Source organism: Heptranchias perlo, chromosome 6 (assembly GCF_035084215.1).
Source record: "Heptranchias perlo isolate sHepPer1 chromosome 6, sHepPer1.hap1, whole genome shotgun sequence".
In the NCBI taxonomy this organism is placed as follows: Eukaryota; Metazoa; Chordata; class Chondrichthyes; order Hexanchiformes; family Hexanchidae; genus Heptranchias; species Heptranchias perlo.
In genome coordinates, this window is record NC_090330.1 from 73,951,796 (window position 1) to 73,977,447 (window position 25,652).

Sequence of the window (25,652 nt, forward strand, 5' to 3'; positions counted from 1 at the left end):
TGTGTACCCCCAGGACTCTTTGCTCCTGCACCCCCTTTAAATTTATACCATTTAGTTTATATTGCCTCTCCTCATTCTTCCTACCAAAATGCATCACTTCCCACTTCTCTACATTAAATTTCATCTGCCACGTGTCTGCCCATTTCACCAGTCTGTCTATGTTCTCCTGAAGTCTGTTACTCTTCTCCACATTGTTTACTATATTTCCGAGTTTCATATCATCTGCAAACTTTTAAATTATACCCTGCACTCCAAAGTCCAAGTTATTAACATATATCAAAAAGAACAGTGGTCCTAATACCACTGTTCCTCTGGGGAACAGCACTGTATACTCCCCTCCAGTCTAAAAAACAACCGCTCACCACTACTTTCTGCTTTCTGTCCTCTAGCCAATTTTATATCCATGTTACCACTGTCCCTTTAATCGAATGAGCTTTAATTTTGTTAACAAGTCTATTATGAGGTACTTTATTAAATGCCTTTTGAAAGCCCGTATACACAACATCAACCACACTACCCTCATCAACCCTCTCCATTACTTCATCAAAGAACTCAATCAATTAGTCAAACATGATTTTCCTTTAACAAATCCATGCTGACTTTCATTTTTTAATCCCATATTTTTCCAAGTACCAATTAATTTTGTCCCGGATTATTGTTTCTAAAAGTTTCTGCACCACCGATGTTAGGCTGACTGGCGTGTAATTGCCAACTTTATCCCTCTCCCCTTTTTTGAACAGGGGTGTAACATTTGCAATCCTCCAGTCCTCCAGCACCGTCCCCATATCTAAGGAGGATTGGAAGATTATGTCAATTTCCACCCTTACTTTCCTCAGTAAGCTAGGATGTATCCCATCTGAGTACTGCCAATCTTTTAAGCACCTCTTTATCTATTTTTATCCTATCCAATATCACTACTACCTCCTCTTTTATTGCTACAATGGCAGCATTATCTTCTCTAGTGAAGATGGATGCAAAATATTCATTTAGTACATTGGAGGGATTCAAAAACGGAGTTTGCAAAATCAGTTTTCCGCCCCTGCCACAGTAGTGAAATGGCCCTTATTAAGGTCGCAAATGACATCCTATGTGTCTGTGACCATGGTAAATGATGCCTGCTCATTCTTCTTGACCTATCTGCAGCCTTTGACATGGTTGACCACACCATCCTCCTCCAACACCTCCCTTCCATCGTCCAGTCACCCTGTGCTCGTCTGGTTCCATTCTTATCTATCCAGTCGTAGCCAGAGAATCACCTGCAATGGCTTCTCTTCCCACTCCTGCACTGTTACCTCTGGAGTCCCCCAAGGATCTATCCTTGGCCCCCTCCTACTTCTCATCTACATGCTGTCCCTCAGCAACATCATCCGAAAACGCAACGTCAGATTCCACATGTACACTGACGACACCCAGCTCTACCTTACCACCACTTCTCTCGACCCCTCCACACTCTCTCATTTGTCACACTGCTTGTCCAAGTGGATGACCAAAAATTTCCTGCAATTAAATATTGGGAAGAACGAAGCCATTGTCTTTGATCCCCTCCGCAAACTCCGTTCCTTAGCCACTGACTCCATCCCTCTCCCAGGCCACTATCTGAGGCTAAACCAGACCGTTCGCAAACTTGGTTTCCTATTTGACCCTGAGATGAGCTTCTAATCACATATCCGCTCCATCACCAAGACCGCCTACTTCCACCTCCATGATTTCGCTTGTCTCCACCTCTGCCTCAGCTCATCTGCTGCTGGAACCCTCATCCATGTCATTGTTACTTCTAGACTTGACTATTCCAATGCTCTCCTGGCTGACCTCCCATCTTCCACCCTCCATAAATTTGAGCTCATCCAAAACTCTGCTGCCTGTATCGTAACTTGCACTAAGTCCTGTTCTCCCATCATTCCTATGCTCGCTGACCTACATTGGCTTCCGGTCCAGGGACACCTCGATTTTTAAAATTCCCACCCTGGTTTTCAAATCCCTCCATAGCCTCACCCCTCCCTATCTCTGTAACCTCCCCGATCCCTAAAACCCTCCTAGATCTCTGCGCTCATCCAATTCTTGCCTCTTGCGCATCCTCAATTTTAAATGCTTCACCCATGGTGGCTGTGCCTTCAGCTGCCTAGGCCCTAAGCTCTGAAATTCCCTCCCCAAACTTCTCCACCTCTCTACCTCTCTCTTCTCTTTTAAGACTCTCCTTAAAACCTACCTCTTTGACCAAACTTTTGGTCACATATCTTAATACCTTCTTATGTGGCTCAGTTTCAAATTTTGTTTGATAACGCTCCTGTAATGCAAGTTGTTTTTGTTGTTGTTGTTGTTGCAGTGCAGACTAAAGGAAATTACAGAGCCTTTTTAGTCTTTTTTGTTCATTCTTGGGATGTGAGCATCGCTGGCAAGGCCTGCATTTATTGGGCATCCCTAGTTGTCCTTGAGAAGATGATGGTAGGCCTTCTTGTTGAGCTGCTGCAGGCCGTGTCGTAAAGGTACTCTTAAAATGTTGTTCAATGGAGTGCCAGGATTTTGACCCAGCAACAATGAAGGAGCAGCGACATATGTCCAAGTCAGGAAGGTGTCTGACTTGAAGGGGAACTTGGAGGTGATGCTGTTCCCATGCACCTGCTGCCCTTGTCCCTCTAGGTGATGGAGGTCGTGGGTTTGGGAGGTGCCATCTTCTGTATTGACCTTTCCACATTGATTGTAGGTAAGTGGTGAGTAACTTGATTGATGGATACTGAAGGCTGCAGTTATAGTGTCAGTTTTCTTTCAGTGCAGCGAAGTTGCGGGTAAACATTGAAGTGATTGGGCCATAATTTGCAGTAGCAGGGCATCTAACGGCTGTCAGTTAGACTTGCCCTTGCACATTTAGGTTTTTACATTTTTTTCCTGGCAACTTGCTGAAAGTGCGAGCTGATAACAGCGCAGCAAGGGAAACAGGGCATCTGGGACCTGAGTGAACAGGGCAAGCAACTGTATATCTCCTTAACTAATCAGATTGAAGGATTGAGAAATAACCAGTGCAAGGACTGAGAAGGAAGTGTAAATTAGAGTGGGTGAATTCAATGTCAAATCAGGTACAGAAAGAGAAATAAAGAGAGGGAAAGAAAGGAAAAGTAAACATTTTAAATTTGACAATTTTAAAATCTCTAACAACAATTAACACCTGAAGGAATGAGACTCCACACTTGTAATAGTTAATTTTCAGTGCAAAAGAGTTGATTGGCAGTAATTAACAATTATCACATCATTATAAGGGTACTTGCGCTTCAAACGACAAGACTTAACTTTCTGTGGTGAGTTTAGTTTGTATCTACCGCGCAAATACAGCAACTTCATGCCATTCAATGGATCTCAATGGTGAGGCAGACAGCGAGATGCCATTCTCACGAAGCTAACAGCGGAGCGGGCAACACGGACAGCAATTTTTGGATATCCGCACATCTGCCCCTCGCCTGAAGTTGTTGCACCATTTGCGCATAAATAACAGCAAGCCCATTAGCTCAGGTACTGCACCTGAACACTTCACAAACTTACTGGAGAGCATTTTCAATGTTACGAGAAGATGTACATTGGTGTCAACTCTCTCCTAACAAAGAATAGCTGCCAGGGGAGTGACACTCTGTGCATGTATTTAAGCAGATATGCACAGAGCTCGTTCCTGGTGGACAAAGTGCAATTCGCAGCCCCCAGCATAATTCACTTTGCCCTCTGCAGCAGCTGATCTAAGAGATAATGTATAACTGCAGCTAAACGACAGTGTGAGGTGGGTTTACCAGTTGGGAGTATATTTTCTGCTATTTTCTAAGTTTATTGAAAAAGTGAACTTGTTAGTAAACACTTCAAGATAACTGATCCAAGTTGATATGATTACGTACATGAAGCCAACTTATCAAATTAATGTTCCATCACCAATCCATGTGGCAGAATGACTGCAGTCATTTTGAAAGCTTTAATCTTTCAATCCACTCACAAATCAACAACAACAATAACAACAACAACGTGCATTTATATAATACATTTAACATCGTAAAAATGTCACAAGGCGTTTCATAGGAGCTTTATCAGACAAAATGTGACACCAAACTGCCTAAAGAAATATTAGGACAGGTGACCAAAAGCTTGGTCAAAGAGGTAGGATTTAAGGAGCGTCTTACAGGAGGAGAGAGAGGTAGAGAGGTGGAGAGGCTTAGAGAGGGAATTCCAGCGCTTAGGGCCTAGGCAGCTGAAGGCACGGCCACCAATGGAAAGTTAGATATCATTCTGTCAGTACAATCTCCTTTAACGATTATATGTGGATTCAGTATTTTGATTTTATTGAGGTTTTTTTGTGAAAAATTCAAATGAATTATTTTCGATATTTTTGTTGCAAAATTATAGTTTGAATTTTTCTGAGTATGTTTAATGACATGTAATTGCATATGATGGTTTGCATTGGTGTTGAACAGCTCATGTACTTTCCCTAAGGAGTTTAAATAAATGGGATAAGATTGTTAATAAGGATAATAAACCTGGTCTATGGAATAGGTGGGATTAATGAGATGAATATCCTTTTCTTCATTCAAGGCTTTCTGATGTTCTAGTGAAATGAAAAAATATAAAACTGCAATTTAACAAACTGTGATTTAAACCTTACTCATGAATCTTATATTGTGAATTGAGGGATATTAGGGAGAATGTTATAATTCATCACTCATCGGAATGCCTGTCAGGTATTTGGGCATGGAGGTCAACATGCTGAGATCGAGGCACATGTGATTTTTCCTTCCATTAAAAATAATAGACTGTTGGAAGATATTTGTTCATTTGGCTTCTATTTGAATTGGCTAAACTTAGGAGATAAGCGACGATCAGTGGTACTAATTAAAACTGATAATTGTGACCACAAGTACACCAGGAGTCAGTTCTGGGAACTCTGCTGATTACAGTCTGTCAAATGATCTTGATAAAGGTATTAAAGGGCAAATTTACTGATTCCGCTTTCCTAGCAGGGAGCTGCACTCAAGAGGGAGTGCGATCGGTACTACCGTGTGGTAGCCTGTCTCCGAACCGAGCACCCTTTGAGTATGGTGCCCCGCTGGGATCAACTTAGCTGGAAAATCCCAACATTACAGATGATGCATAATTGTGCACAATGTCGTGGGAACACCATTACCTCCAAGTCACACACCATCCTGACTTGGACATATTTGGCTGTTCCTTTATTGTCACTGGGTCAGAATCCTGGAATTCCCTACCTAGCACCATCACCTCAACGCCTGCAGGGGTTCAAGAAGAAGGCCCACCACCACCACCTCAGGACAATTAATGCAGACTTGCTATTGTTACCCATATGCCGAGAACACACTGGACTGATGAGTCACAACCAACCACAGCTTGCATTTATATCACACCATTAACATAGGAAAATGTCTCAAAGCATTTCATAGAGGCATAGCGAAAAAGAAAATACACCAAGCCAAAGAAGGAGATATTAGGAGCGGTGGTCAAAGAGGTGGGTTTTAAGGAGGATCTTAAAGGAGGAGAGGCAGGTGGAGAGATGGAAGGGTTTAGAGAAGGAATTCCAGAGTGTGAGACCTAGCTGGTTGAAGGCATGGCTGCCAATGATGGGATGAAGGGATGGGCAATACACAAGAGAAATAACATTGAATATTGAAAGAAATTATAGAAAATATGATTATAAAATAGAGTATCTCAATAAATAAACTGATATAATGAAAAAATATTTAGCTGTAATAGCTGACCAAATATTAAAAGTCTTGTTAAAACAGAGATATCTGCTAATAACATTTGATATGTGTCTTTCATGTTTTTTCAGGCTGGAGCCAATGTGTTACTGCAGGATATCAATGGAAATATTGCACTGGATTACACAATGGAAGGCACAGAATCAAGTTCCATCCTTCTCAGACATCTAGAAGATAATGGTACATAATTGAAACATTGCTTTCCTAACAGTACTTAGCCACATTTAAATGTTTAGATTCATTTTCTGTTTGGAATTGCATTTATTTTATTTATGTATGTTGTGAAATGTTGCAAATTATTTTGCTTAGCAAAGTTTAAAATCAAAATCTATTAATCCAGTCAGGGTATAACACAGTTGTCATGAGCAAAAAAACCCTGAATGATCAATATTGGTCAATTTCAGTTATTCAACATGAACTTTCTCCAATTCCTAGCTCAGATTGTCCTGTCCCTTTTTTAAAAAATAGACAGCAATACACAGGTGGATGCATGAGTCTGCCCACCCCACCCCCGCCTTGTGTACATGTTATCTGCATTCATATTCTGTTGTACATTTCTATGTTATCACAACAGGCAAGCAAATGTTGTTTGTGGTCAGATGCACAATAGGAAAGGTGGGTGTCAGTGTAAAAAGGATGAACGAACTGAAGTTCCTATCACAAATGTATCAAAAACAGTAATTTGTATGGCAATAGGTATCAGTGATTTATAGAATGACATAATCTTAGCATAGGGCCAATGCACAAATCTGAGGCTGCTCTTTCCACTTGTTAATCCTGATCTGGTTTGACTACAATCTTATTAAAGCAAGTTGCTTTTTATATTGTTAGCATGATCATTTCCTGCTTAATGGTTGTTTTTTGGGCTCATCAAGGTAAGAGAAGTTGGTGCTGGGGAATAGAACTCTACTCATTTCTCATTTCAGGCACTTAGTGTCGGTATTGAGCGCTGTCGGGTCAGGTATAACACAGCCAGATACAGAATCAGTGCAACAACGACCCAGAACTTGCTGTAGCCGGTCAATGAACGGCGCCCGCCGTTAGTTAGACTTGTCTTTGCCTGTTTAACCTTCATGATATTTTGTGCTGCAAGTTGCTGGAAGTGCGAGATGGGAACAGTGCGTCACCCTCTACAGGGCATCTTGGATCAGAGTGAACAGGGCAACGAACTATGTATCTCCTGAACCAATCAGATTGAAGGATTGTGAAATTAACAGCTCAAAGACTGAGAACAAAGTGTAAGTTAGAATGGGTGAATTCGATGTCAGGTACAGAAAGAGAAATAAAGAGAGGAAAAGAAAATTTGGATTAAGAGAAAGAAAAAAGAGACAGAAAGAAAAAGTAAGAAAAAAGATTTAAATTTTAAATTTGGCATTTTTAAATTCTCCAACAACAATTAAAACCTGAAGGAATGAGACTCCACACTTGTAATCGTTAATTTTCAGTGCCAGAGAGGTTGATTGGCAGTAATTAACACTTATCATGTCATTGAAAGGGTACTTAGACTTGAAATGACTTGACTTAACTTTCCGTGGTGAGTTTAGTTCCTATCTAACGTGCAAATACAGCAACTTCACACCAATCAATGCATTTCAATGGTGAGGCAGACAGTGAGATCCCGTTTTCGCGAAGCTAACTACGAAGCGGCCCATCTTGGACAACAATTTTTGTTTAATCGCACATCTGCCCTCACCAGATGTTGCTGCACCATTCGTGCATAAATAATGGCGAGCGCCATTAGCGTCACCGTTATTTTGATAGCAAATTCTGGGCCAACATACCTCAGCCCCAACCTCAGAAGAGCAGGCCCGACTGCACTGTTTCCCACACCAACTCTCACGTGGCCTCTCTGAATGAAATGAAATGGGCTATTAGTGCTCAGTTAGGGACAGTATTGTACTATTGGTCTATGCCTACCAGGAATTGAATAACAGAAATTGCAACATGGATGCAAGCTGTTCAGCCCCACCAGTCTGTGTTGGTGCTTATCCTTCAGATAGCAGTAATGCTAATCCCATGTGGCGTCTTGTTCCAAATCCCTTTATTCCCCTTTCCTTCAACTATCTATCCAACCTATTCTTAAATGTTTACATGGTCTCTGGTTTAATTACTAGTTCCAGTAGCATTTTCCAAAATCTCTTACAGTTCTCTATTTCCCCTTGTTCTAGATCCTTAATTACTAGAAATAGTCTGTTTTCGTCTAATTTGTCCTTTTCCTTCATAATTTGAAATATCTCCATCAAATCACTCTGTAAACTCCTCTGTTCTAACAAAACAGCCCCCATTTTTCAATTTACACTGCCCAAACTCATTTCACATAAAACCTTAACAGCCAGCGTACCAAAGAGACTTTTGTTTCATTAGGATGAATTTGGGCTGGATTTAAACCGAGGTCCCAAAGATGGAAGATCAGTGTCTAAGCTACATTGCCACCCAGAAACAAAATCCTCTGCGCTCTGGGACATGGTCTAATATTCAACGGACATCTGCCAAACTGCCAGGGTAAAAATATATTTAGAAATGCAATATGCAGATCAAATCTTACACTATTTGGACAAAGCTGTTTTCAGAACCTCTAACCAGAACTCTGCTGCCTGGTATAGTCTTGCCTACATTTTATGGATCGAGAACTGAGAGGTTATAATAATAAGGAAAAACTGAACATGCTGAAACTCTTTTCTCCAGAAAAGAGGAGGCTGAGAGGTGACCTGAGAAAGGTCTTTAAAATAATGACAGGGTTCGATAGGGTAAATGTAGAGATGATGGGGTAAATTTTAACTTCCAGCCCAGGAAGGAGCAGGGCGGAAGATTTCCGGGTGCAAAACCCGGAAGGTAAGTGGGTAGGTCACACTTAATGAGGCCCATCAATTGCACTTCCGGGTTTTGCGCCATTAGATAGAATCAAATATTGATTCTCCTTAACGGCTTTTATGTAATAGGAGCTGATTGTGAAAAGAGTTTCCGAATCTCTCCTAATTTTATCAGTTATTAGTAATTGAATGCAACAACATTGCAAGAACTGGTAAGCATGAATGACCATTTCTTCATTGGAGACAAATGCAGTAGGGCTGCTTGCATATTGTTGATGCAAATAGAAATTGTGCAGAATATAAGGAAGAGCTCAGAATCAAACTGTAAAGTTGGAATGATCCAAATGGGACAACTTTAAGCTTATTCAAAATCTATATATTACACAAGAGAACGTAGAAACATTGGAATTCGCTGAATTAGAAGAAACCATTGCGATCTATTGTCTTCTGTTTTTCTATGCAATATCTATCCAGTTCCCTCTTGAATTTGATACACTGTCCACCTCCACTGTCTCTCTGGGCAGCCCGTTCAATCTACACAAGCTCTGTGTAAAGTAATTTAATCTAAACTCTGTTTTCACCACCTCTCTTCTGAGCTTGAGTCGATGCCTTTCGTAGATTTTGTGTTTATGTTAAGCATATTATTAGGGTTCAATTTACCTACATTACAACAGTGACTATGCTTCAGAAGTACTTCATTGGTTGTAAAGCACTTTGGGATGTCCTGAGGTCATGAAAGGTGCTATATAAATGCAAGCCTTTTTTTTCTTTTTTACATCTCTTGAAATGTCTCAATATGATCTCCCCAGGGTCACCCTTTCTCCAGTTTGCACACTGCAGGTTTACACTCGAGCAATGAAGTCATTAAGTGAGGCAATGGCAGTGACAGAACTCTTGGGTGCTAGGCAAATATCATCACCAGTACATAGAAAAACTAAACCTGACGACAGCTATTGTAAGCATTAACATTTGTTTCCTCATTAACTTTATTGGCTGCTGCCAGTGTTGGTGGCCAATCAAAAACATTGTGACAGTTCTATTGCAACTAACATAAGGCCATTAGTATGATAGGACCCTGAGGTACATAGATTGCTGTTGTCATGTAAAATGCTGTGTGTCCAGAAGGATTTTAAGTTGCCTTCCATTGCTCTCTAATTTAGCGATAACAACTATATAGCAAGCATAATCTCAAGTTCTCAGTCTTCACACACTGCATTGACAGACACAATTGTTCGTGACTGTCATTTTCTAGTCAGTGCTGAACAAGTGGCAATTTGTCACAGAATTGAGAAAGTAACAAGAGTATTTCACCTAAAGGAGTTTGTTACTGCCATCACTCCAGCTATTGAGCTCATTGCTCAGTGAACATAAGGCATTGTGTGTTATCAATTGACATAATTATAGGTGATTATATTGTCATCAGAGGCACAAAGCAACAGTAACCTCACAATGAAATAATCTTAACCACTTCATAGTGTATAATTTGTTAAAGTTCCCTCAGTACTGCATTGAAAAAACTAGGGGGACTAAATTGGGCTGTGCAGCGCCTGTTTTGTAGGCGCTATGCTGGCTCCTACGCCCCGAAAATGGTGCCCAAGATGCAAGCACACACTTCTGACGTGAAGTGCGCAGGGCGCCATCTTGGTAAAGGTGGGTGCGCAACTAACGAACAGCGTCAGCATGTAGAGTAGAGAGATTATGGTGTGAATTAGTGTGCAACGCTGATTTGAAGCAGCCAGTGACATTTTGGAACTTCACGCTCCAGCCAAAGCACTGTCTTAACTTCGCACAGCTGAACATGACATAAACGGCATGAAGGACCCCTCACTAGCATAATTTAAAGGGAGCATGCAGGAGTTCCAGGTTAGTTGCTGGATTAGTTATTCTGGCTGCTGGTACAATTGTACATATTTATGGAATTTCCTTTACTTGGAGAAAGTTGCAATATTATATAGAGTGGTCTGGCTGGTCTTGCAGTACTGTTAGCAGCATTTAAAATAATGTACTGACCAAATTTGCTTCCAGACATGGGTGGACTGTTCCTCTGGGAATTAAACATGACTGGGAGCATGCAGAGAGGCCACACAGACCAAGACATGCTGTTAGAAGAGGGAGGAAGTGGAGGAGGGGGAAGAGGTGCAGGGCACGCAGCAGAAGGCCATTTCCAACAAGGGCCTTCAGGGACCAATTGTCTTACCTCAACTTCAGCGAAATCCAGTGCATCTGACTGCCGCGGTTCACTAAAGACGGTGTGACTAAAATTTGTCAACTGCTGCAGCCAGAACTGCAGCCTCAGAGCAGGGCAAGGACACCATTGCCTGTGGCTGTCGAGGTAATGGTGGTGCTAAATTTTTATGGCTCTGGCTCCTTTCAGGCTGCTGCTAGAGATATAAGCAACATCTCACAGTTTGCAGTGCACTGCTGTAGAAGGGAGGTCACTGAGGCGCTGTACGCAAAGAGAAACAGATTCATCTTGTTCCCTCTTGCCAGAGACAAGCAGCATGAATGAGCACGAGGGTTTGCTTGCATTGCAGGCTTCCCCATGGTGCAGGGTGCCATTGGCTGCACGCATTTGCCACGCATGCTCCACATCAGAAAGCGGCCATATTCATCAATGGAAAAGGATCCACTCCCTCAATATGCAACTGGTGTGTGACCACACATAGCACATCATGCAGGTGAATGCACGCTATCCTGGCAGCAGTCATTATTCCTTCATTCTGCGGCAGTCCAACGTACCATCTATATTTCAACCAACATGGCAAGTCAAAGATTGGCTACTGGGCGACAAGGGTTATCCCCTCATGAAGTGGCTCATGACTCCGGTCCGGAACGCACGCACATGTGCACAGCAGATGTACAATGAGAGCCATGCTGCCACATGAAATATCATCGAGCACACCACAGGCATCCTGAAGCAACACATACGCTGCCTGAATCGCTCTGGAGGAGCCCTGCAGTACTGAGCTGAGTGAGTTTCAAGATTTGTCGTTGTATGCTGCATGCTGCACATCCTCGCCATTATGAGGGAACAGCCCTTGCCACTGCCTATCTGGCGAGAACCTGAGCCAGAGGCATAGGAAGAGGAGGAAGAGGTGGAGGAGGAGGAGGAAGAGATGGCGGAGGAGTGGAGGAGGAAGTGGAGGAAGAGGAAGAGAGGCAACAAGGTAGACAGGCCCTGTCTGCCAGGGCTCTGTGTGATCAGATGATTAATGAACGATACCAGTAACCTCAACGACACCTCCCCATTCACCAACAGTCCAACACTCCTTACACTCAATGAGGAGTGTAGAAGAGCATACCAGGAGCAGCACCAGGCGTACCGAAAAATGAGGTGCCAACCTGGTGAAGCTACAACTCAGGACTACATGCATGCTAAACAGCGGAAGCAACATGCTATAGACAGAGCTAAGCGATTCCACAAACAAAGGATCAGATCAAAGCTCTGCAGTCCTGCCACATCCAGTCGTGAATGGTGGTGGACAATTAAACAACTAACGGGAGGAGGAGGTTCTGCAAACATCCCCATTCTCAATGATGGCGGAGTCCAGCACGTGAGTGCAAAAGACAAGGCTGAAGCGTTTGCAACCATCTTCAGCCAGAAGTGCCGAGTGGATAATCCATCTCAGCCTCCTCCCGATATCCCCACCATCACGGAAGCCAGTCTTCGGCCAATTCGATTCACTCCACGTGATATCAAGAAACGGCTGAGTGCACTGGATACAGCAAAGGCTATGGGCCCCGACAACATCCCAGCTGTAGTGCTGAAGACTTGTGCTCCAGAACTAGCTGCGCCTCCAGCCAAGCTGTTCCAGTACAGCTACAACACTGGCATCCACCCGACAATGTGGAAAATTGCCCAGGTATGTCCTGTCCACAAAAACCAGGACAAATCCAATCCGGCCAATTACCGCCCCATCAGTCTACTCTCAATCATCAGCAAAGTGATGGAAGGTGTCATCGACAGTGCTATCAAGCGGCACTTACTCACCAATAACCTGCTCACCGATGCTCAGTTTGGGTTCCGCCAGGACCACTCGGCTCCAGACCTCATTACAGCCTTGGTCCAAACATGGACAAAAGAGCTGAATTCCAGAGGTGAGGTGAGAGTGACTGCCCTTGACATCAAGGCAGCATTTGACCGAGTGTGGCACCAAGGAGCCCTAGTAAAATTGAAGTCAATGGGAATCAGGGGGAAAACTCTCCAGTGGCTGGAGTCATACTTAGCACAAAGGAAGATGGTAGTGGTTGTTGGAGGCCAATCATCTCAGCCCCAGGGCATTGCTGCAGGAGTTCCTCAGGGCAGTGTCCTAGGCCCAACCATCTTCAGCTGCTTCATCAATGACCTTCCCTCCATCATAAGGTCAGAAATGGGGATGTTCGCTGATGACTGCACAGTGTTCAGTTCCATTCGCAACCCCTCAGATAATGAAGCAGTCCGAGCCTGCATGCAGCAAGACCTGGACAACATCCAGGCTTGGGCTCATAAGTGGCAAGTAACATTCGCGCCAGATAAGTGCCAGGCAATGACCATCTCCAACAAGAGAGAGTCTAACCACCTCCCCTTGACATTCAACGGCATTACCATCGCCGAATCCCCCACTATCAACATCCTGGGGGTCACCATTGACCAGAAACTTAACTGGACCAGCCATATAAATACTGTGGCTACGAGAGCAGGTCAGAGGCTGGGTATTCTGCGGCGAGTGACTCACCTCCTGACTCCCCAAAGCCTTTCCACCATCTACAAGGCACAAGTCAGGAGTGTGATGGAATTCTCTCCACTTGCCTGGATGAGTGCAGCTCCAACAACACTCAAGAAGCTCGACACCATCCAAGATAAAGCAGCCTGCTTGATTGGCACCCCATCCACCACCCTAAACATTCACTCCCTTCACCACCGGCGCACTGTGGCTGCAGTGTGCACCATCCACAGGATGCACTGCAGCAACTCGCCAAGGCTTCTTCGACAGCACCTCCCAAACCCGCGACCTCTACCACCTAGAAGGACAAGGGCAGCAGGCGCATGGGAACAACACCATCTGCACGTTCCCCTCCAAGTCACACACCATCCCGACTTGGAAATATATCGCCGTTCCTTCATTGTCGCTGGGTCAAAATCCTGGAACTCCCTTCCAAACAGCACTGTGGGAGAACCGTCACCACACGGACTGCAGCGGTTCAAGAAGGCGGCTCACCACCACCTTCTCGAGGGCAATTAGGGATGGGCAATAAATGCCGGCCTTGCCAGCGACGCCCACATCCCGTGAACAAATAAAAAAAAACCTTTCCTCTCTCACATGACCATCAAATCATCCTCCTTATGATTATACTTTGCTTCCTCCCTCAGCTCATCGCAGAAATGAAAACCAACACCAAATATAAACTCGTAACCACATTTATAGATTTACACATGAAATGATTCAAACAATCTAATACTATTCCCCACCTTGTGCTTTCCCTTAGTGCCTGTTGTTCGTGTGCCTTTACCTTTCCTAGTGCTCCTATGAGGTGCTTCCCAAGTGGCTGGAGCATGGGCGGTGGAAGGCTGCTGATCTTCAATGGAGAAGAGTGCAGATGGCCTTGGAGAATGACCTCAAGCAGCTTTGGACCAGGAAGGCCTGGCTTTCGACTGCACCATCTCAGCGTGGGCTGCAGCAGTCTGCCTTGCTGATAAGCAACAGCAAGGACACTGGCAAAGCGGCAGAAATGGGAGCAGGAATGCTGTCATCCTGAGAGAGGACAGCAGGTTCGTCTTCCATGGTGCCACTGGCACTCCCCTGGGGCGGCGCCTCAGCAATCCTGGCAATCTGCTCGAGAACAGATTGCTGGAGCGCTGTGACGCCCGGGAAGCTCCTTTCAACAGTGGTCCCCAGAGCTCTGATGGCAGCAATCTGAGCTTGTAATGTAGCAGTCTGAGCTTTCATGGCAGCAGCCTGAGCTCCAAATGCAGCATTCAGACCTTGGGCGGCAGATGTTTGTGCTGCAATGGAACCTGTGGTATCGGTCCTCAGACGTTGCATCATGGTGGGTTCCACAGGTGTGCTGATGGAGGTGACCACCCATTCCATGTGTGAAAGGATGGGCTCCAAGCTCTGTGCAAAGCCCTGTGCCAAGTTGGAGCTGGACTCCTCCATGCTCCTTAACACTGTGCTCAGGATTTCTGGCAGGCTTTCCAGTGCCCCAAACATTTGGTGGTGTACGCCCATCAGTCTTCTTCTGTAGCTTGGCCCATTGAAATCATCATCTGACTCCTTGGCAGTAGAACTCTCCTGCGAGCTTGCACCTGTGGTATCCTATCCCCCCACCCCACCTCCCATGCACTTATGCCCGGTGTCTCATCACATGCAGATCCCACCTCTATCCTAGCTTCCAAAGTACGCACAGTGTCAGTATCTGAGCTGGTGGCTGCGAGTATTAGATCGAGTGACAGTGTGTCTTCATCATCACTGTCATCTTCCTCTGCCTTCTCTGACGGTGCAGGTTCCAGTTCTTGGGTATCTGAAATGACAGAGGGACACAGGTTGAGTTGTGGTGCGGGGAGAGGAGAAAGCAGGATATGGGGGCTGACACCATCTGCAGCACACGAGTCATTAAAGATTGTGGGATGAGGGAGAAGTGGGAATGAAGAAGGAAGATTAGGTATGTAGAGACCCCCTTCGTCAGGACCTCCAGCACCGCCAATGTTCACGGTCTCAGTGATAGCCCATCTAGTGATGGACAGCACTGTCTCCTCCATGGGGGTGAGAACCTGTAGGCGCGCCTGTCCTCCTCCAGTTCTTTCTTGCTGCCTACTTTCCTTATGCACCACCTTCTCCTGCAAGAAAGCAGGAAGTGTGTCAATGAGTGTCCTGCAAGATGTTTGGGAGATGTAGTTGTCATGGTTGAATAGCTGCCAGAGTTTGTGACCTGTGAGTTGTGGGTGTGCAGTTTGCAAGAATGGTAATGTGTAAGGGTGAGATGCAGCATTTGATTCGAAGGGTTGTGTACTGATTGAAAGAGTTCGTTAGTAGGTGGGTGATGGTGTTGGGGGTGGGGGGAGGTAGTGTAGAGCATGGAGCAGTGGATGAGGCTAGTGGTGCAGTTGGAAGGAGATGCCACTTGACACTTGAAATCACTCACCTTGACCACGCGTGTCAAATCATTGAACTTCTTCCTGCATTGCACCCACGTGCATGGTATGATGTTCCTGGCATTGACTTCATCTGCCACAGCCTCCCACTGTGTCTTGAGCATATGTCTGGAGGGCCTCCTGCCCCCCTGCGGATATAGGATACCCCTCCGTCTGTCCACCTCTTCCACCAAGGCCTCTAGTGCACCGTCCAAGAACCTTGGTGCACGCTCTCTCGCAGGCGCAGCCTTTCTTCACTATCTTCCAGCACAGAGTTACTTCCTAAAGGACTTCCTGCAGCCACAGTGCACCTCCCCTTTAAGAGGTGCAGGCTACCTTTTAGTAGTACTAGCCACTTTTGATATGGGGCCCCCTGCTGGTGTGTGTAGCCAATCAACAGCACAAGTAGCACAGGCTGCATGCACCAATCACTTAAAACATCAGGCAGCACGAATGTTACTTGCTGCCTGCATCGCTACAACAGGGCGCAGGTTAATCGCGCACTGCGATCCCAGAACCTGTTTTCGGGGGTTATCCAATGTAACCCCCTAGATGTCATCAATATAAGATAGTCACTAATAAATCCAATAAGGAATTCAAGAGATACTTATTTACCCAGAGAGTGGATATAATGTGAAACTTGCTACCACATGGAGTAGTTGAGATTCATTTCAGGGAAAGCTAGATAAGTACATGAGGGAGAAAGGAATAGAAGGTTATGCTGAGAGGGTTAGATGAAATAGGATGGGAGGAGGCTCGTGTGGAGCTTAAAGACCAGCATAGATCAGTTGGGCTGAATGGCCTGTTTTTGTGCTGTAATTTCTATGTATTACTGACTATCTTATATTTATGGCCCTTAGTTTTAGACTCCCCCTCAAGTGGAAACATCAGGGTAAATTTTAACCCCCAAGAACGGGTGGGCTTGGGGCAGGTGGGGAGTAAAAATACTCAATTTTCAGAGCGGGTCCGCATCCCGGCTCCAACATGCCTGCTTCTGGGTTCAACCCAGGCAGCTTTGACTGTATGTGGAGAGCAGACAGACAGAAGTCCCGCCCCCACTTAAAGCTGGCGGGCCGATACTTAAAAGGGCAATGTACCTCATTGAGATACTTGAGGTACTTATGATCCCCGGTTGCGGCCTGCTATTGGAGGCCTTCCTGGCCGATAGCCAGCCAGCCTGTCTATCAGGCTGGCTGCCGGGTGCAAAACCCGGAAGTGCAATTGATGGGCCTCGTTAAGTGTGACCCACCCACTTACCTTCCGGGTTTCGCACCCGGAAATCTTCTCCCCTGCTCCCTCCTGGGCAGCCAGAAAGGTTGTCCTGCAGCAGTAAGGGGCATGCATGTGACTCTCCAAAAGAGCTGCAATGGTATCTGAGTGCTGTGCATTTGGCCTCAATCAAACCGTAACAAGTTGACAGAAAACTTCTGTGGTAAGGCAGTGCTTTGTGTAGGGAAATTTTTCCCTCAAGGTTTTCCTCATCTGCTACCATTTCCCTGCATGTTACAGATAGCAGTTACCCTTTTTTCCACCTCCTTCTACACAAAGCAACCCTTTTGGCCCTCTTCCCTTTGCTCACTGTAGCAACATCTCTAATGTTGCATCATTGAATGCTGCTGTCTGCCAAGATAATAAGGCTTCAATATTACAACAGGCGGGAGAGGATCAGGGGTGGAGTTAAAAAGTGAAATATGGGGATGTGACCTCAACCCTCTGTGCACGCGCTCACTGCCTATTTTACGGCAGAGTTTATCGGGGTGTCAGTGTATCCTGCCATGGAGAGGCAGGACTCTTAATTAACATATTTGATCAGGCTCCCACAGTGCAATTGGGAGCCCAATTTGAAATTTACTGCTGCTGCACGGATTTCCCACGAATCGGGGAACTCGGCAGTGAAACGGAGGCGGGAGCTGCCGGCTCCACAAAGTAAGTGGCTCTTTCAGCACTCCTTGTAGGCTTCCCCGAGGCCCTCAAGTAAGCCTTCGGCCTCACCTCAGCCCCGATTGACGATCTCTTCCCCCAGCCCTGATGGACAATCTCTTCCCCCTCCCAATCACGGGCCCCTCCCCCTCCTGATCCTGGGCTCTCCCTTCTTTCCATCACGGGCCTCTATCCCCTCCTGATTGCGGGTGACCATGCTTAAGGGCCCCTGGTTACGGCCTTCTGCCACCGGTGTTCCCTCCTGCCCATTGGCTAGGCTGTCCATTTGGCTGGCTGGTGGGCGGGAGATGGACCAACTAAATGTTAATATGGTCCTGCCGTTACAATCAACAGGACCTCTGCATCCCCAACCTTGTCGGGTTCTTCCTCCATTTTCTGCCTCACCCACACTCTCCCCGCCTCCCCATAAATATCGGAGTGTAAATTGCTGTAATTCACTTCCAAAGATTTTGCTCCAGCCTAACAAATAAGATCCCCCCCTTTTAAATAACAGCTACAAGGCGTTATGAGGTGGCACTACACCAGAAATCCCAAGCCTGCATTAAGCAAATTCCCACTGTCAGGCTCCAACACAGGCAGGCACGTGTCATGAATATCTAATGAGGCTGGTACACCAATCAAACAAAGTTGGCCTTTTGAAAAACGGGTAAGCTAAAGCTTGTAGGGGTAAAGTGGCCGGGTGCAACCAGCTCCATTCCTGCAGAATTTGTGCCTTCCGCCATTTTAATTCCCGGCTTTTTGGGAGTGTCAAGCCTGCCTGCCTGCTGCCTGAAATCGTGCTCCTGCCCACTGGCCTCCACATCATCCCTGTTGCCTTCAGGCAGGAGTCAGTCTGGCGAAATTTAAATAAGGCCCGGGAATTAAAATTTCCTGGACCTCATGTTGGTACCGTCATGGCGCCAGCCCCCGCATGCCGCACTCTCGCCACAGGTTAAAACTCTTCTGTATTTTGAAGTCGGGTGTCTTAGTTAAAAGCTCACACCGTAGCCGTGTTGGAACGTTCCTCTGGTTCTATGAGCAATGCCAAAGGTGATATGACAAATCATCCTAATTTCAAAATAAAAGATGCAGTTGGAAAATATAAGTTTGGAATTCAATTTTATATATTGACATGCAAGTAGATATTTGCAGGTTCTACAGATAGTCTGTTTTATTCTGCTTGGAAATTATGCCATTGAAGCCAATGTTAGCACTGTAAAACAATTCCTGTTGCTAGGATAATAGTGTAGAGACTTTATCATATTACTTCATCATAATCCTGTTCAGAATATGTTCCTTTTAATGAGTAAGTATTCTGATCTACAAATTTTTCCTCACTCATTTGCCTTAGACTGAATTCCAGATGACATATAGTTGTTCTACTCATAAGCAGAGACTGTGAAGGCAAGGAATATAGAATTGGTGGTGTGGGATTTCTATCTGTTAGGTATCTAATAGTAGCTGTTGCTTTGTTACTCTGTTGTGACTTACAGATTTCTGCACATTTATTGAAATGGTATCAGGAGGTTTTTAGGCAGTTTCAGTTCTTGGACTAGTTGGGAATAGCTTGCTCTGAAAACTCCAATTTACAGTCACCATATTAGCCATCAGGAAGCTTCATTCTGCAGTAGTTGCAACATCTGTCGTGATGTTTATTTAAAATGTAAGACCTTTGTTGGTAATTGCTGTAAAGGCAGCTTGCATTGCATTGAAAGTTTCCCAGCATAGTCTTGTGATACAGGTTGTTATTGGCTCCTCCAGCAACTGTGCATCATCGCAGAACTCTTCCTAGAGATGACGTAGCTTTGATGATCTTCATTGTCTTCCACAGAAAAGTGTTTCTGAAATCACTCGCTGGCCTTTCTCCAACTAACTCGTCAACACAGTTTCAGCCAATAAGTTGAGGTTTTATGATGATGGTCTTTCAATCTCATGGCTCAGGATCATTCACTTCAGTACAGAAGTATACATTCACAAGGTTAAACAACATCTAAATAGTCCAAGTATCAAACTCTCCCCCTTGGACTCTTATCAGATTCCACACTGCCAATAATTCCACATTCTAAATCAATCAATGCACCTCTTATATTTTTCTGTTACACTAACTAGATACTCAGTGGGAGTCAGAGAAAGTACAGATACAAATACACGACTGATGTGAGAGTTATTAACATAGAAAATAACAGCATTGAGAAAAATTCTTGTTATAAGAACAGTCTTTTTGCCACATGTTCTTACTAACCCACAACAGTATAAGCTGCTGTTGTGTTGCCAAAAAAACAGTGTATTTGGACTGCAGTTTATCAAACAAGTGAGCAAAAGAATCATTGAAGAACTTCCATCGAAGAACCCACTGACTATTTCCTGTTAACAGTCTCACCAATCACTTTATTTAGCCATGCAAATTCCAAGCAGATAAAGAGCACAAAAGTGACCTAAAAATCAATGTTCATAACTTGCAGCCAGTTTTGACCATCAGTTTGAAAAATTAAATTCACAGCATCAGCTCAGCTGAAAATTGAATGTACAGGACCAGTGAATCATTAAGATAGATTAAAGTTCCTGGGATTTAATTCGATATAAAGAGAAACACATTTAAATTCACCTCGTCTGCTATAAAGTCACTGCATTCTTAAAACCATGCAGCAGCCAGGCTGTAATTTGAATTCAAATGAAAGGCTTGTGAAACTTACAGACAAATGAATTGCCACACAGTATCCCAGAAACAACATGCTGCACATTTCCACCTACTGTAACCTCACTGTCGTCTTACTCCAGCCTACCTTCAGCTGCTACCTTAACATGGCCCTTCCCAACAAAGCTATCTGCACCGAGGAGATATAAAGTGCTCAAAGCTTATTAGCTGATAATTACCTAAGAAGTGCTTCTCGTACCTACCACCAAGCTTCCTCTTGGTGACCTTGTAAGGTATGCTTCTCCTACTACCTAATCTACTCCTATATCTAAATGATCCTCGAGTGGGTGAAGCAAGTGTGGTAGCCAGCTGCTGTAGCTCAGCGTGGGCTTCATGGGATGGAGATAACCATGCAACTTTGGCTGTTGGGTCATGAGATGCCTCTGCTACAACTGGAGGTGCATCTGGTGATCTTGTGTTTTTTTTCAATCCATTGAGTAGGCTGAATGGTTTGGAGGAGTGTGCAAGCTACCTCATTTGTCTTTTCCTGCCATGCCTTGCTTGCTGCACATCCCTGCAGGATGTCCAGCTGAACATGTGAGTCAAGACGGCAGGGTATCACTGTGGAATGTGAAGTCAGTCATCCTTATTCTGTCAAGCTAATCTCCTAGCCTGTCCAGTGTGGCAGTAACAGACTCCTTAAGATCTCAATAGCCCCAACCACAAAGTTTGTGACAGAAACTGTGTAAGGGATTGGTCCCAATTTCCTCAGGGACTGTCTTGCAGGTGGTCTTGAGCTTTAGCTTAATGATAGAACTCTTGTCTCTGCATGAGAAGGTTGTGGGTTCAAGCCTCACTCCGGAACTTGATCACATAAATTTAGACTGACAGTTTAGTGCAGTATGGAGGGAGTCCTACGTTGTCTGCGGTGCCGTCTTTCAGATGGCCTGTTAAACCATGATTCCATCAGACTTTTTAAGTGAACATAAGTTGAAGTCCTATGGCACTGTTTGAAGAAAAGCAATGACGTTATGGTGTTCAGGCCAACATTTATCTCTCAACCAACATCACCAAAGACATATTAACTGGTCTTATTGCTGTTTGTGGGACATTGTGGTGTGCAAATTGATTGTGACTGTTCCTCAAGAACCAATTCGACTTGTTTATCCTCACTTGTGATCAGTATTTCACCCTCTACTAGGAACTTTGGAACATAGGAACAGGAGTAGGCCATTCAACCCCTCGAACCTGTTCCGCCATCCAATTAGATAATGGCTGATCTATAACTTAACTCCATCTACCTGCCTTAGTTCCGTAACCTTTAATACCCTTGCCTAACAAAAATCTAACAATCTCAGTTTTGAAATTTTTAATTGACTTAGCATCAACAGCTTTTTGGGGGAGAGAGTTCCAGATTTCCACTACCCTTTGTGTAAAGAAATGCTTTCTGACATCACCCCTGAATGGCCAGCTCTAATTTTAAGGCTATGCTCCCGTGTTCTGGACATCCCCACCAGAGGAAATAATTTTCCTCTATCTACCCTACCAACTCCTTTGATCATTTTAAACACCTCAATTAGATTACCCCTTAATCTTCTATATTCAGGGGAATACAAGCCTAGTCTCTGCAATCTGTCCTTATAATTTAACCCCTTTAGGCCCGGTATTATTCTGGTGAATCTGCGCTCCGCCACCTCAAAGGGCGATATATCCTTCCTGAGGCATGGTGCCCAGAACTGAACATAGTACTCTAAATGGAGTCTAACCAGAGCTCTGTACTGCTGTAACATAACTTCCACCCCTTTGTATTCCAGCCCTCTTGAGATAAATCCCAACATTCCATTTGCCTTTTAAATTATTTTTTACCTGTCCACCAGCTTTTAGTGATTTCTGTACTTGGACTCCTAAATCTCTCTACGCATCCACAGTTCCTAGCTTCTCACCATTTAGAAAATACTCGGATCTAGCTTTCTTCGATCCAAAGTGAATGACCTCACACATTCCCATATTGAACTCCACCTGCCACAGTTTTGCCCACTCACTTGATCTATCAACATCCCTTTGCAACTTTCTGCTCCCATCTACACTATTTACTATGCCATTTAACTTAGTGTCATCAGCAAACTTAGATATACACTCTCTATTCCTTCATTCAAGTCATTTATAATTATAATGACAGCTGTGGCCCCAGTACAGATCCCTGGGGGACAGCATTAGTCAACTCCTGCCAATTTGAATACATACCCATTATCCCTACTCTCTGTCTCCTGCCTCCTAATTAACACCCTATCCAAACCAATAGGTTGCCTTCCATTCCAGGCACACTCATTTTTGTTAACAGTCTCTTATGTGGAATCTTGTTGAATGCCTTCTGGAAGTCCCTTCTGGAAGGGTTGTAGAAGTTTGGAACTCTCTTCCGCAAACGGCAATTGATACTGGCTCAATTGTTAAATTTAAATCTGAGATAGATAGCTTTTTGGCAACCAAAGGTATTAAGGGATATGGGCCAAAGGCAGGTATATGGAGTTAGATTACAGATCAACCATGATCTTATCAAATGGCGGAGCAGGCACGAGGGGCTGAATGGCCTACTCCTGTTCCTATGTTCCTATGTTCCTAAATAACATTCATAGGCATTCCCTTATCTACCACATTTGTTACCTCCTTAAAAATTTCAATTAGGTTCATTACACATGAATTATCCTTTACAAATCCTTGCTGGCTCTCTCTCCTCAAACTCACTATGTAAATGTTTGGATCTGTGGTGCTTACGATAGGTGGACAGTGTGTGATACCACTTACTATAAAGTGCTTGGGACCCTGTCTGCCGCCACTGATGCCGCCACTTGGAAAGGCCTTATAGAAAGAGAAAAAGATGAGTTGGAATAGTTTCTGGTTGTAATGCCTTCTAACAGAGGTAAGATACCAGGTTAATGTTTGACATGGTACTGTCTTGCAATGTATCTCTCTGTGGTACTGAGTGAGAGAGTGACTAAGCATAGCAATGAGAATAAGAAAAGAAACATATTTGCTGATATGCCTTCAAACTGTCTTCATACAGACCAAAAATGCCAGGTGCCACTTCCTCAAGTCTAACATGGCTCTTCAGATTGACAGCTCCCCTGGCAGTGAGTGGTGATTGTGAGCTGCTTTCTCCTGGCAGCTCGCATAAGTCATAGGAAGTGAAACAGACACTACTCTCTGTGTGAGTGTAATCTAATGCAGCATGCATGCATGTTGGTTCTGGTGGCAGTGCTGCTTCTGAACACATCTTTCAACATTTATGTGTCACAATTCAAGCTGATTGTGTGCCCCACAAAGAGTGAGTTATGAAAGAGTACGTAGAAAAGGGAAAATATTTGTTTCTGTACTTTGCATGCAACCTCCATCATCTCTGCCTTGTGTACCATGCTTGATAACAGTATGTAAAGCTGGGTACAATTACTCCTGTGAGCATTCCTCCTAATACCATAAAACGTTGTCTTTGCTTGCTCCTAGGACTGCATTCATTCTGCAGGCCACCTCCATCCAATTAGATTAGATCTCTGCTTTGACAGGAGGTTGGCCTGCTGCTCCAAAAAGGGACACTTTCTTTTGCTGCATCTCTTGCAACAGGGCTTTCACAGTAAACTATTCAAATAGGGGAGTCGTTCCAACATTCCTCATTGAACACATGTTGCCAAGCGTTCAGAAAATGAGCTAACATCAATGAGCACTACTTGAACTGAGGACTGAGGAAGTGCTTCACTGAAGGAGGTGCTGAAATTCAGATGTGATGTGAAATCAAGGTTCTATCTACCCTCTCAGGTAGATGTGAAAGATCCCATAGCACTATTCAAAGAAGAGGAGGGTATTTCTCTCGGTGTCTTGGCCAACATTTATCCCTCAAGCAACACCACCAAACAGATTATCTTGTAATTTATCTCATTGCTGTCTGTGGGACCTTGTTGTGCACACATTGGCTGCTGTGTTTCCCTATATTACAACGATGACTGCACTTCAAAATACTTAATAGGTTTTGGGATGTCCTGAGATTGTGAGAGGTGCTAACTTTGCCATGCCAAAACTCCCCTGCACTTTAATGGTGAACAGCAGCCCTTTGACAGCTGCCAGCTCGCCATCTTCTCTGCCCCCAACCGTGTCCGGTTCCATGCACCTGTCCTTCGTGCACAGGGAGCTCATTAAAATTTGAAGGAGGAAGAAGCCTAAGACTATTTGGTGAGAGCAGCCCTCTCCACTGCCGATTCAGGCTTTCACTCACTACAGTTATGGACCAGCCCTTATTTTATTGCCAGGAGATAATTACGAGCATACATAAAACCTTAATAAGATCACAATTAGAGTGCTGTATGCATTATTGGGCCCGACACAAAGGATATCAGGGCTTTAGAGAGGACACAATGCAGATTCACTGAGATGATTCCTAGTATGAGGAAATACGAATACAAGGACTTGAAAAATTGTTTTTTTTTTCGTTAGAACATCGCAGAATACAGGTGACATTAAAGGAGTGTTTAAAATTATGAATTGATTTGACAGGATAGATTGAAGCAGACTTTTTCCAGTGGTCAAGGAATCTAGGACGAGAGGGCATAGATACAAGATTAACTGTCACAGATTTAGAACAGGGGGCAGGAGAAATTTCTTTACACAGAGTTGTGAGGCTGTGGAATTCACTTCCAGAGTTTGTGGTTAAGACAGAAACTATGTCAATATTCAAGATTAGATTGGATAGGTAGATGAAGGAAAAAGGGACGAAGGAATATGGAAAGTGGGTGGGTAAACTTAATTAGGACGATTTACTCGTGTAGAGGGTAAATGCTGAGATGGGCTGATTGGGCCAAATGGCCGATTGTATGTTCTATGTATTTCTATATGAATCTGGGGCCCCAGTATTCACAAGCAAGATTCTCACGAGTGCCAGATATCGTGTGAACATTCATGGATTTCTGTCCTTTTTTCATGTGTCCCTTCTGTTCATTTATGTCAAACTATGGGCCACAGATGCAGGGAGATTGCACATAGGTATAATTGTTCACTCATTGTACCTTGGGTTGGACACTATTACGGAAAAACTTCCTTCGCTTTTTATGCTGCTGCTGATACACACAAACTAATGTGTAGGTGGCTGTTCTTGGAAAACAACATTTATTATATCCTTAATGGCACGGCAAGGACCCACAAACAGCAATGAAATAAATGACCACATAATCTGTTTTAGTGCTTTTGTTTTTTTTTATTCATTCATGGGATGTGGGCATCGCTGGCAAGGCCAGAATTTATTGCCCATCCCTAATTGCCCTTGAGAAGGTGGTGGTGAGCCGCCTTCTTCAACCGCTGCAGTCCGTGTGGTGAAGGTTCTCCCACAATGCTGTTAGGTAGGGAGTTCCAGGAGTTTGACACAGTGACGATGAAGGAACGGCGATATATTTCCA

The 25,652-nt window shown here is 44.3% G+C and overlaps 1 protein-coding gene across 1 annotated transcript in view; it reads left to right on the top strand.

Moving 5' to 3' along the window:
* The window catches only part of myo16 (myosin XVI), a 773,985-nt gene that overhangs the window by 231,945 nt on the left and 516,388 nt on the right, over positions 1 to 25,652 (top strand). The window contains exon 5 of the mRNA XM_067986709.1: positions 5,813 to 5,921. Within this exon, the coding sequence (XP_067842810.1) occupies positions 5,813 to 5,921 (109 nt within the window). The remainder of the gene's footprint in view (positions 1 to 5,812; positions 5,922 to 25,652) is intronic.